This window comes from Sander vitreus, chromosome 16, assembly GCF_031162955.1.
Source record: "Sander vitreus isolate 19-12246 chromosome 16, sanVit1, whole genome shotgun sequence".
Classification (NCBI taxonomy): Eukaryota; Metazoa; Chordata; class Actinopteri; order Perciformes; family Percidae; genus Sander; species Sander vitreus.
This window is the reverse complement of record NC_135870.1, coordinates 29,144,834-29,158,513: the sequence shown is the minus strand read 5'-3', so window position 1 is coordinate 29,158,513 and position 13,680 is coordinate 29,144,834. Positions and strand designations below refer to the sequence as shown.

Here is a 13,680-nt window from a genome sequence, read left to right as displayed (position 1 = left end):
GTCGAGCAATCAACCTCCCAGACCTCAGTGACACACAAGTCATCCGTTACGGGAACACACAGAGAGTCTAGAGCAGCAGCATGAAGGGTTTCAAAGTGGCCAAGTCCACATCAAACACCAATGAGGTTGGAATAGAAATCAACAAATCTCAAGTCAGGATCAATGAGCCCCAAGTCAAGACCAACCTTCAAAGTCAAGACATGAAAGTCCCAAGTCAACACCAAAAAGTTCAAAATCAAGACCCAATGTCACGGTTCTGCTCTGTGGCCAGAGGCCTTCAGACATTTTGTTATTCAAATTAAGACTGGCGGTGACCGTGTGACAGTATATATATATATATATATATATATATATATATATATATATATATTCTTTATATCTAGCCTTTACTGTTTATTTAAGTCTCTAGATTTCGCAGTTTTGGGGTTTTCTGTTTCATGTTCCTTGATTCATTGGTTGCGTTTTGAGTTTTCTGTGCTGTGCCTACCTTATGTGTGCCTGTAGCCCTGCCCAGCATGTCGTCTTCGTCTTCTTCGTCGTCTTCTTCTTCTTCTTCTTCTTCTTCTTCTTCTTGGCGACTTGCAACCAGTTGGATCAGTATCGCCACCTTCTGTATCCTTTTCATATTCCTTACATCCTTGTTATTAGTCCAGTTTGTTACAGATAAGTGAATAGAATTTTGAACACCATCTTTCACAATCTCCTTTTGATTGCAGGCTTCCCCAACATGTATCACGTTGTACACCTGTTTTGTGTCTATCTAGCCTCATCAGCCTGCCTTTGTGTTGCCGGTCCTGTTACTCAATCAGCGTTTGCCTCGTTATTCCAGTTCCCTGCCCACTCCAGGTGTGCCTTGTCTTGTGATTAGCTCCTTGTATGTTTTGACCTAACTGTTCTTTCTTCATTTGTATCACTATGTTCAGCCTGTTATAGTTCTCCAGTGTGTATTTCTTGGAGATTAAATAGTTTAATCTTTAGTTTAGTTCCTTATCCTGCCTGCTGCTGTCTCTGCATATTGGGTCCTGACCTGCACAACCCTAAACACCCAAGTCAAGACCATGAACCCAGGTCAGACCCAAGTCAAAGTCAACAAGTCTTAAGTCAAATCAAAAGTCAGGAAAAACAACTCCCAAGAGACCTTTTTCACGGCAGACATGTTGACATGTCATAGTAGGAAAAGCACAGGTGTATTCAAACCCATTAATGCTGGCTGCATTCCACTTAGGAGAGGCCCTGGTATTGTGCATGCTGACTCAATGAAATAGCTTACTGGGACACTTGATGGAATTGAGCCATTGTTAAGGTTATCAATATCAGCTGTGCTTTTCCTACTATGACAAGTCAAAATGTCTGCTGTGAAAAAGATCCAGACAAGTCCAAATCCTAACGTTGCATCACTAAAGTGTCACAACTGTAAGATGAGTTTTCTGATACTTGCCGGTATTAACCACCAGTGTTGGGCAAGTTACTTATTACTTAGTATCAAAAGTAATTAGTTACGTTACTTTAACAAAATGCAGCCAGCTCTTTTAGAACTCTTTATTGGAACAATAATTAACCTTACAGGAGGAGTCAACAACCAGCCAAACTGCAGAACTGCAAACATTCTGCATTCAGGTTGTCATGTTATGAAGACTATCGCACATATTAAGTTTTTTAATATTCCGTGGATTCCCATCACCATTGTAACTTGCTGTGCCTGGGTGCACATGGCAAGAGAGGAGAGGGAGGGTGGCTCATGTTCCCACCAGGATCAAAGCCTTTTATATAATGACAATACTTCCAGTAACAAGTAGTGTAAGGGATTACAATTTCCCAAACAGTAATTATATTACAGTTACTAATCCAAGTTGCTGCAATGCTGCATTACTGCGTTACCCGAATGTGATTTGTTTTTTGTCCCAGATAGGCTTTCTTATATGATGACGTTTGCATGTCGTAATTTAGCGTGCGGCAGGTCACATCGGCTACTAATCAAAAAGATAAACCAAGGATGACAGAGAGAGGAATACTTTCAACAGCTGGAAGTATTGTCATTATATAAAGGCTTTGATCCGAGGGGGACATCCAACATGTCACTGTGTGCAGAGCATAGCAGCGTCCCTCTCCTCTCTCGCCTTAGCGAGTTACTATGGTTATGGGAATCTGCGTCAAAAAACTTAATAGGCCTATGTAAATGTGCGATAGTAACAGCCTGAATGCAGAATGTTTGCAGTTCAGTTTGGCTGGTTGTTGATTCCTCCTGTAAGGTTAATTATTGTTCCAATGAAGTGGAATGAGTTCTAAGGAGCTGGCTGTTTGGGCATTTTTTGTGTGTGTTTTTTCATTGGGGGGATGGGCCACGGAAGAAATATAGTAATATAATGAATAACGTAATTAATTACTTTTGATACTAAGTAGAGATGGTCCGATACCATTTTTTGCTTCCCGATACCGATTCTGATACCTGAACTTGTATATCGCCCAATATACTACTATCATTATATGGATGTGATATGATTTCTATCTGTGTTGTATGGCCTGGCTCAAGTTAAACTTTTGTGAGACACAAAAAAACACAAAACATTAACGCCATAGAACTTTCTTTTAATATCCAGTTTGACAGTCAAAAGTTATAATAATAAAAAAAAAAAAAAAAACATAAATAAACAACTTTAAAGTAGATTTTCTTCAGGGCTAAATTATGTAGTATCGGATCTGTGCATATTCTTTAGTACTTTTCGTTTACAATATCAACATTTTAGGCAGTATCGGAGGCTTTACCAATACTGGTATGCGAACATCTCTAATACTAAGTAATAAGTAACGTTATAATTTTTTTTAAGGAGTAATAAGTAAAGCGTAACATATTCCACTTCCTGAGTAACTTGCCCAACACTGTTAGCAGGTGGGTACAATAATACATACCTACAAAGACCATGTTGCTAGCCTTCAGTTAAGGGGTAGGCTCATATTTTCAAATCTCCAGTTAGCTTTTAGCACTGACTTAATGTAGGGTCCTATGGAGTCTGTCTTATAGCTTTTTAATTCTTAATTTTGCGATTCTGTCCATTATTTGGTATCAATGAAACAATACGGCTCTACATTAATGCTGCCATCAGGCTTGGCGTGGCCACAGCCGGGCCCTCATCGAAAAAAAACTTACCACAGGGCCTAAACATTTCTGGGGGAAATCCTGAACCTTCATTAAAACCCTGAAGAGAGAAACTACCTCAATCCTCTGTCTGCTTACTGCACTAACATACAAGGTGAGCCCTGCATTAGTAGCTAATATCGGCCTCTGTCTTGTTGGAGCCCTGTGTCATCTCAATTATTGAACTCTTTAATTGTGCTCACATGGTGCCAATTATTCCAAAACTAAGTGTGTGTACAATCAAATCACTACAATCATAGCTGTGCTGCTTTTACTGGACCTAATGGGATCTGAGTGGATTGGAACACAGAGGAGACAAATCATGACTTAATAATTACATTTAATATGCAGGCATTTTCTCCTTCATACACAATAGATTTAGGTGGTTGGGTGGGTGGTTTGAGGTGTAAATTAGCATCTCCTTGGTGGTGAAAGCCTGCTGTGTCTCTAATGGATCGTCTCTGACTATTATTCAGCACTGCTTATGAATGAAAAGGTTTTACTGCTTTGTAGCTTTTAACTTTAATGTGATTCTTGATTAAATTTAGCTCCCCTTGATTCCATTGTTAGTCTTTTTGCAGCGTTTGGAGTTTCTTTGTTGTTGTCGGCTGAAAACCTTGGAGAGGGTGATAGACTTTAAATCAAACAGAGGTAAAAAATAATACCTGTTTTTTTTTATGACTACATCTTTCTCTCTGCTTTCTAAAAGCAAAGCAGGGACACATAAACCAGACATGCATGTTAATCATCTGTTACCCATCATGCCCCCTGTTCTGTCTACCTGTCTGTCCTCTGAGCTTTGTTTCGGGAGACTGAAACGCCCGGAAGAAAAAATCCAAAAAAGGAAAAGTGAAACAGGTGGGATTTTAACAGATCTGAGAGGATATGTTTATGAGGTCATTTATGAATCTGGATTTTCTGGATCAGGGAGAAATGTATGCCAAAGCCCAAAGTCCCCCCCAAAGGGACTTACCATCTCCAACAGAAAATACTGTTCACAAACTGCTCCAAACAGCTCTATTGTAGTCCAGCCTTTACTTCAGAGACAAACGTGGTCACTTTGAAACACACGTTATAATGCTCGCCTAGCTGCTAGCATGGCACGCCCTCATACTCTGCTTCTGACTGGCTAGTAGTCCTTACCTAGGTACTGTCAGGACACGCCCTCATACTCTGCTTCTGACTGGCTAGTAGTCCTTACCTAGGTACTGTCAGGGCACGCCCTCATACTCTGCTTCTGACTGGCTAGTAGTCCTTACCTAGGTACTGTCAGGGCACGCCCTCATACTCTGCTTCTGACTGGCTAGTAGTCCTTACCTAGGTACTGTCAGGGCACGCCCTCATACTCTGCTTCTGACTGGCTAGTAGTTCTTACCTAGGTACTGTCAGGGCACGCCCTCATACTCTGCTTCTGACTGGCTAGTAGTCCTTACCTAGGTACTGTGCATGTGCGACTCCCAACAAAGATGGGACAGATGTGAGATGTCTCACTCTGTAGCTAAAACAGAGAGCTCAACACACAGGGTGAAAAGAGGAGCTGCAGCAATGTGCAGTACAACAAATATATGGTGTTTTTTGAAAATTAAACCACATAAACCTATTCTGGTACAACCTCTAAATACAATTATGAACCTGAAAATTAGCATAATATGAGCACTTTAAGAACGACATATTTCTGTTCTCTGATTGCATTCATTTTCAGAGATGATACAAATTAGATATGACAGGGCAGGAGGGAATGAGATGGACAAATGGAGACATAACATGAAATTGAAAAACGGGAAAGAATTAGATCAAGTAAGACAAAAGTTGCAATAATATGAGATTAGCTGATAAGATAAATAAATTAGGCAAAACGAGAAGAAACAACAAGATGAGTTTAGATAGAGATAAGAACAGAAAATAAGACGAGACACAATGAACAGAAGGGATGCTGAGATTTCCCAAACAAGACAAGTCAGACAATTGTGAGAAGACAAGATGAGATAATATTCAACAAGACGAAACGAGATTAAAGTAGATGACATGAGACAAGGGAATTCAAGACAAATGAAACAAGAGATAGGAGAACAGATGAGGTGAAAAACAACATTATATATATATATATATTTTATATATATATATATATATATATAATACTAATTAAAATGACTTTGGTATACAATATGATGTCTAAGATCGATTCAATAGATTGATAAATAGAATATTACATGCAGCACAAGTCGGCTAGAAGTAAGCAGAATGTACACAGAGACACAGTGTACAGACAGGAAAGTGTTCACTTCTGAATGGTAGACAGTGAAAACAAATCCTCCTCTGGATACCGGTAAAGCTTTAAAGATAAATCTGCTTAGTCTTAATACTAACAAAGTGCTTATTCCCACAGCATTGTTCAAAAGACGACAACCCCTGAATACACACACGCACAGTCACCCAAAGAGACAGACAGAAACAGAGGATGAACGGGAAGGATTGCTGCACTTAGGGTCAAAAACAACACATAAACAGCAAGAGGATTGTGAACATAACTTTGCAGTACAGGAAAAACAACAACTCATAAACACAGAATTTATTAGAGCTGCTGGTTCTTTAAAGGTAGAGCGAGACCTCTGCACACCTGAGGGCCCATGAAATCATGAAACCTGCCATCAACAACAGTAACAATGATGTGTAACATTAACAATAATGTGTGTTGTAACTACATCAGCAGCAACCTGAGGATAACACGTGTTTCTTTATGGCTTTAAAGATAGCAGCATGGCTAAAAATATGATTGGCAATGTCAGTCTATCCGTCTGTTTACCACTCTGGGCCAAACTGAAATATCTCAACAACTGATGTATTGACATGACTTGTTGTACAAATATTCAATGTCCCCAGAGGATGAATGCTACTGACTTTGATGATTCCATGACTTTTCCTCTAGTGCCATCAGCAGGTCAAAGGTTTCGCTTATCGTGTAAAATATCTCAAAACTGGATCGATTGGCCCAAACTTTTGTCCATACTTTCATGGTTCCCAGAAGATGTATCCTAACACATTCAATGATTCACCTGACTCTTCCTCTAGCACCACCATAAGGTTAGCATTTGTGATATTCTCTGGTTCTTAAAAACTATTTAATGGCTTTGCATTAAATGTGGTACAAACATTCATGTTCACCTTAGGATAAATTGTAATAACTTTGGTGATCCCAAAAAAATGGGTTTGCCAATACTCTGGTTTAAGACCAAAAACCTGCAAAATGAATAGCCTTCCCATCAGCCAGCCATGTCTAAATGGTAACTGAAGATTTGCAAAACTCTCTCAAGATGGTTAAAGGTTAGGCATTGACCTTGAATGGTTAAGGTTAGATGATTGAGGTTATGCATTGGCCTCAAATGGTTGAGGTTAGGCATTGACCTTGAATGGATTAGATGGTTGACGTTAGGCATTGACCTCAATTGGTTAAGGTTAGATGGTTGAGGTTAGGCATTGACCTCAATTGGTTAAGGTTAGATGGTTTAGGTTAGGCATTTACCTCAAATGGTTAAGATTTGGTCGTTAAGGAGATTAGGCATTGACCTCAAATAGTTGAGGTTAATTGGTTGAGGTTAGGCATTTACTTTCAAATGGTTGTGTTTTGGCATTGACCTTGAATAGTTAAGGTAGATGGTTGAGGTTAGGCATTAACCAAGAATGTTTAAGATTAGCTGGTTGAGCTTAGGCATTGGCCTCAAATGGTTAAGGTTAGGCATTGGCCTTGAATGGTTGAGGTTAGATGATTGAGGTAAGACACTGAACAAGAATAGTTATGGTTAGGAAAGGGACAGGATTAGGATCTTTGGGCAGCGAGTCTCACGAGAGTTTTTGCACATCTACGGTTACCATCTAGACGCAACCCCATCAGCCTCAGCTGTACTTTGTTTAGTTCATTTTTTTTGTGTTTAGCATGCTGACACACTAAACTAAGTTAGTGAACATGGTAAACATTATACTTGCTTAACATCAGCATGTGATCGTTGTCATTGTGAGCATTGTAGCATGCTGATGTTAGCATGTCCCTACACTATTGGCCTTGTTAATTGTTTCCACAAACAATTCAACCACCTACTATTGCTCAGATCAACATAAGATTTGTAGTGGATATGAATAATTCACAACACTGCAAAACGGCTCTGGGCTATATGTGACTCCATGAAGTCAAAGGAGGGTACAGAAAGGTACGTGGTTTCCTGGAACGTGTGACAGTTTTAAATGTTAAGACGATGCTGCAGAAGAACTCTCTGCTCTGTCAGGTTCACTGGCAGTGTGTCGAGTTTAATGATGAATCATGGAGGTTAAAGCGCATTGGGAATAATCTAATAACCTAATCTAAACATAATGAGCCAAAACGAAAACAAAGATGATGTATTCCCCTCTGTTTCACTTCCTCAAACCCTCTGTCCATCTTCATTTGGGCGGAGGCTAAAACATCCTAGCAGGATAAGGAACTACATAGAGTTTTAAAAAATTTTTTCACAATATGCTGTGTTAGGTTTACTTTCTGAGCATTTTCTTTAGCTTATTCATAGGGGTGGGAATTACCAGATGCCCCACAATGCAATATTATCACAATGCTTACTGTTATTATTGTTGTGATTTTGAACATGTTGTGATATTCTGCAATATATTGTAATGTATTACCTTTCTCCAACTTCCAATGTCCCTAAACTCAACTGCACCATCTAGTGCACTCAAAAAAAACAATTGATTTTATTAATCTAGTACCAAATGCACCTCAAAATTAAGTTGGTGGCAATCAGTGCAGCAGCAGTGAATACATAAAAACATAATAATAAAAACATAAAAGCACATGCAATATAAAAAAAGGCATTGCACATAGTGCCCATATGAGCCTTTGCAGAGTTGCAGAGTTTTTAGAGTGCTTTCAGTTTGTGACAGTTGTCCTTAGCAGCTACAGGTTGTATTTGTGTGTGTTTGTGGGGAGGGAGAGGGAAGGTAGGGTTGATGGAGGCTGCAGCTCTGGGGACAACACATTCTCAATTCCATTGAGTCAGAAAGCGAAGCTTGGTCAGGTGCCAGGTGTCACTATTTGACGCTCTCGGGAATCGCGTCTAGCCATTTGGTGTCATATTCAGACGCGCTTGGTAGGGACTCTTGGCATCACTTTTTGACGTTCTGGGTCGGGACCTACGTTTAACTGACATGCGACACAAGAAGGGGACTGTTAGGTTTGGAAAAGATTGTGGGTGGGGTTACAAAATGTATGTTTCAGTGACACAAACCCCGGTCTCCTGGGTGAAAGTCCTGTGTTGTTTGACCTATCCACCACCCCAACCTACCACCTTACGCAGATTTTCGTACTTTCATACTACTCGCTACTGTTGTGGCTCTTAATACTATGTCATCTTACAGCGCCACGCCACGTCGAGCTGCTGCTCTGCCTGGTGCATTCCATACAGATGTTAAATGGTCATTTGTGCCTCGGTATTCGATGCTGAGAGACACTGACCAAGCGTCAGTATTTTACGAGTTGGGAGTGAGAACGGGTTGTTGCGGAAGAAGCTATTCCTCAGTCTGTTAGTCCAGGTATTGATAGTTCAGTGTTTTTTTTCCCAGATGGTAAGGGGACAAACAGACAGTGTCCTGGGTGTGTTGTGTCCATGCTGCTGGTACTGGCTCTCCTCCATGTATCCATGTATGCATGTATTGCCATGGAAAAAACAAAACTATGTGGGTGGCTGTGACTCAGTGGTAGAGCGGTCGCCTGCCAATCGGAAGGTTGGTGGTTCAATCCCTGGTCCCATGTCGAAGTGTCCTTGGGCAAGACATTGAACCCCAAGTTGCCCCCGATGCTGTGCCATCGGATTGTAAATGTGTGTGAATGTTTATCTGAGGAGCAGGTGGCACCTTGTATGGCAGCCTCGGCCACAGCGTGTGAATGGTTCCTGTAGTATGTTAAAGCGGTTTGAGTAGTCGATAAGAACAGTAATTGATGTTTTCCCCCACCTCTACTTACTAAGGGTACTTTCTTCTCAACATCTTTTCTTCTCAAGGAGTAAGACTCATTCATTTCAATTATGAAGGGAATGGGACTTTTTCACATCCAGTTGTGAAATGATCCTGCCTTGTTCGCTTGGCATGAGGTCAGTCTAACTTAACCTAAGAAAATAATGGCAATTATCCTTGTGTCTATAAATGCAGGTGAAATAACACCTGCAGCAGAGAATGAGGGATATGCTAGGTTGCAATGAGTGCAAGGTTGATGTGTAATTTTTCAAAGGAAACAGACCCTTTGAAAACCTACCTGGACCCAACATGTGTCAATTACTGTGCCGCAAACTTCCGTTACTTATCGGCCAACACATACACCAATGTCGATGTATCTCCAATAAGCTAATGTGAACCTGTAATTGCTCTAATTGAAACACACACCTGTTATCCATCGTGAATCGGTTAAAAATCTATATAAATCTATATAAATGTGTAATTTTCTATTCATTTAGTTATTTTGATGTGGGATTTGTTTTAAAAATCGAATTGTTCATTTTTTATTTCATTATTTAAAATAAAAATTAATTTCAGTACACCTTTGATAAGAAGACACATCTTTTGTTTCGCACAGTTTATATAAATCAAGGAATATTTTCCAGTCATTTATCTGAAACGCATTCTGTTAAAGAATCGTGACGTCGTATTGTGAACTTAAAATTGTGACTTGTATCGAATCTTGAGTTGAGTGTGTTGTTACTTCCCTACTAACCTCCAGTTAGCAAGCTAACTCGGTCGTGAACGGGACAATATCTTTACACAGTTTATTCACACAACATATTTGTACCATCGACTCCTGTCCAATCTGAGTTTTCTGTTGCACGACTAAAACAACTTTTCAACGTACACGTTCCACCAAAACAAGTTCCTTCTCAAGGCTGTTTTCCAGCGACACTGTGCCTCAGCCCGGCGCTCAGCGCTGCCCATGGCGATTGTGATTGGTTTAAAGGAATGCCAATAAACCAGAGCACGTTTTTCTCCCGTTCCCAAAATGCTGTTTGGACTTGCCAGACCCTCCTCCACAGCACTGTGGAGGAAGATCTGGCAAAGATCTGGCAGACTACACCAAAGTGGATGGTGCAATTAATAAGCTACCATGGCTTTTTTCCATTTTTAACTCTCTGGCTCTCTGTTAAACGCAGCACAATTAGAATCAATTGATTTAGTCGCAGATATTCTCCTTTTTAATGCTGGTGTGACTAAGCCTTTAGCTGGGCGGCCAGGTGATCATGTGCCATGGTAAATCAACAGCCTGCAGGTTTTCATTCCAACCAGAAATGACTCTACCTACAGTACTGATTAGCTCTCCCTGAAGTAAAGTAGAGGAAGTCTTCTGTGAAATAACCTGCAGACTGCTCGCTCTCTAGTTTGAACCAGACACAGAAACAGAGCACCTGAACACACATGTGAAAGTGAGCTGCTTCTGAAAAAGACATTGTCCACTATTTAGTAACATTTCTGAATCTGTGAAAGTTTCATGAATGAGGGAAGAGGAGGAGTGTGTATGTGTGTTCAGCTTAGCTGCTGAAGGATATAAACCATGCACGCACGCACGCACGCACACATGCACACACACACACACACCCACACATGCACACACACACACACGCACGCACACACAAACGCACGCACACGCACACACACACACAATAACTGCTGGATCAGCTGAGCAGTCTTCACTCTGTGTGTGTGTGTGTGTGTGTGTGTGTGTGTGTGTGTGTGTGTGTGTGTTACCAATTAGCTTAATTAAAGTGTTTGGACATAATTTATTGACAGCAGGAGACTCACAGAGAGAGAGAGAGGGAGTCCGCCCAGCAGCTCTCAGATCTGTAAAACAATAAACCTTAAACAATGATTTTTGGTATTTAATGTGGACTATATATATATATATATATATATATATATGAATTGACTGGAGAGTAACCTCCCTTTGGGATTATTAAAATACTCTAGGCCTATCTGTCTGAAATCAGCAGCCTAATCCGGAGCGGTTTTAAGAGAAGCTGAAGGTAAAACAGCAGTAAGATTCACTAATGTATTCTTAAACCTGCAGCTGAGCACATGATCAAAGCAGGAGCAGTATGGTGAATCACCATCAAATAGTAAAAGCCTGAACAAACCTGGTAAAAAAACCGAGCAAAACCTGGGAAAAGCCAGTCAGACAGACCAAAACCTCCTCAGAGCAACTGAAGGCAGCAAAGAATCGGTTCAATACCTGCTTAATGCACATGATTAGACCCACTGAAGCCTGCTGAAGCCCAGTCAAATCCATTCAAACCAGTCAAATCAAATATATTAAAAGAAGAGAAAAGTCCAACCTGATCTGTCCCTGTAAACCCTTTTATGCTGGCAGACACTGAGGGTGACATAGCAGCAACACCCTGAACCATTCACTACAACGTGCTCACAGCAGCAGCCTGACACATGACACAGCTCCAAGAAAAGCCTGGCACAGCTTCATGAAATACAAAATATAGTAAAATGGTCAAATTTAGTAATAAAAAAAACACCCTGCTTTGATCCGCTGCATAACACATGATCAGAAGTCTAACTGCGTGTCAATCACTGCTCATGCACACACATTCATTCTCCCTTGTGGGGGGAGGGTCTTAGGAGACCGTTTTGGGCTTTAGCAGAAAAAGGGGGTAGGGACTGAGAAGTTGTCGATGTTCAAATTCTTTGGCTAAGTCCTGGATCTTCACAATCCTACCTACGGCACCTTTAAATCCACAAAACCCGAGATCAGACTATAGCAGAAATCAAAAACCCAAATCAAACCAAGTAAAGCAAAGCCAAACCTGGTTAAAAACAGACCAGCAGTCTTAACCTAATCACTCCCATTGAATCCGTTATTTTTCGGTAAAACTGCACTAAAAATCCAGTAAGATTCACTAACACCTGCTACACTCTTAACAACGTTGGGTTAAAAAATAACCCAATTGTAACCCAACTGCTGATCATCTATGGGACAGAACACGCGCTGGGTTGGAGTGACCCATGTGCTGGGCTAACCCAATTCAACGCAAATGCTGAGTTATTTCATTAGACCCCAACATAGTGATTGAAATGAACTCCATTGCTGGGTTACGTATTGCCCATTCACTGGGTTAGTGTCTCATTTGCCTTGGTACCCCCCCCAAATCCCAGAATTATGACCCAGCATAATCAGCCCAGCCATACAGAAACAACCCAGCATTTGTGTGTGTGTGTGTGTGTGTGTGTGTGTGTGTGTGTACAAAGCAAAAGCCTAACCCATGACCAGAGCCGCTGAAACCTGCTGAAGCCCAGTGAAATCCATTTAAAGCCAGTCAAACGGTGCAGCCTACAGCCTGATCACACACAGTATTAAGCCCAGTTCAACGTGGCCAGACCCGAACCTTCCCCGATTTTACAGCCATGGTTTTTTTTAAACAGCAGCCGACTGGGGACACGCAACAAATGTGTCAATTCTCGTTTGGTCTGCGGCAACCCGCAACACACACACACACACACACACACACACACACACACACACACACACACACACACACACACACACACACACACACACACACACACTCTCTCTCTCTCTCTCTCTCTCTACGGGATGGAGGCAAAAATCACGCATATGGGCTATCATTCTTCTTTTTATTTTCCACTCACCGTGCGCTGTGGTGTGAGCAGCCAGAAGCCAGCAGAGCAGCAGCAGGTAGAATCCCCCTGTCCTCCTCCTCCTTCTCCGCACCAGCACCTCCCAAACATCACCCCTACATCCAACCAAACCCAGCTCCATGCTGCCCGGCTCCAGTCCCAACGAGCCCGAGGGAAAACACAGCAACGAACACCCAACAGCAAATCCTGCTGCTGTTTATTTTATTTTATTTTATTTTTTCTTCTTCTTCTTAAATCCTCCACAGAATCCAACAGTCAATTATCAAAAAAAAAGAAACTCAGGTTGGTGAAGCAGGAGGATGATGTTAAGGGAGGAGAGAAAGAGAGAGAGAGAGGGGGGGGGGGGTAAAACAGCCTCTCCTCTCCCCCAAAATAAACCTCCCCGATCGGGCTTGATTCCCCCCCAAAAAAAGAAAGAAAAGGAAAGAAAAGGAAAATCCCAAACAAGACACACACACGCGCGGTTAGTTCCTTCTTTTTGGGATGAGAAATAAGTTCCAGTAACTATGAAGGCAGAGTCTCCATCACTCCTGCCCGGTGCAGCTGATTCCCATTCACACAGATGCAAAGGAGGGTTAAAAAAAAAAATCCACGCTTCCTTCCCGGAGGTCTGCTCCGTCTGTCGGGGAGAACGGATGGAGAGGGTCGGAAGAGGCGGAGGAGTGTGGAGGGAGCGAGTCGAACCCACTCTCTCTCTCTCTCTCTTTTCTCTATAGGTCTATACAGCTGCTGAGAGAGAGAGAGAGGAGGTAGAGAGGCATAGGCAGAGTACAGAGCTTCTGATCTACAGAGGCTGGAGCTAAAGCCCGGAGCTGGAGCAGAGCGGGGTGGAGTGGAAGCTGGAGCCCGGCAGAGGAGGCAGA

General features: G+C 41.6%; 1 protein-coding gene across 1 annotated transcript in view; it reads right to left on the bottom strand.

Moving 5' to 3' along the window:
• The window catches only part of dcc (DCC netrin 1 receptor), a 304,524-nt gene extending 291,411 nt beyond the window's left edge, over nucleotides 1-13,113 (bottom strand). Inside the window, exon 1 of the mRNA XM_078271664.1 lies at nucleotides 12,809-13,113. Within this exon, the coding sequence (XP_078127790.1) occupies nucleotides 12,809-12,938 (130 nt within the window). The 5' untranslated portion in view covers nucleotides 12,939-13,113. The remainder of the gene's footprint in view (nucleotides 1-12,808) is intronic.
• Nucleotides 13,114-13,680: the final 567 nt, after the last annotated feature.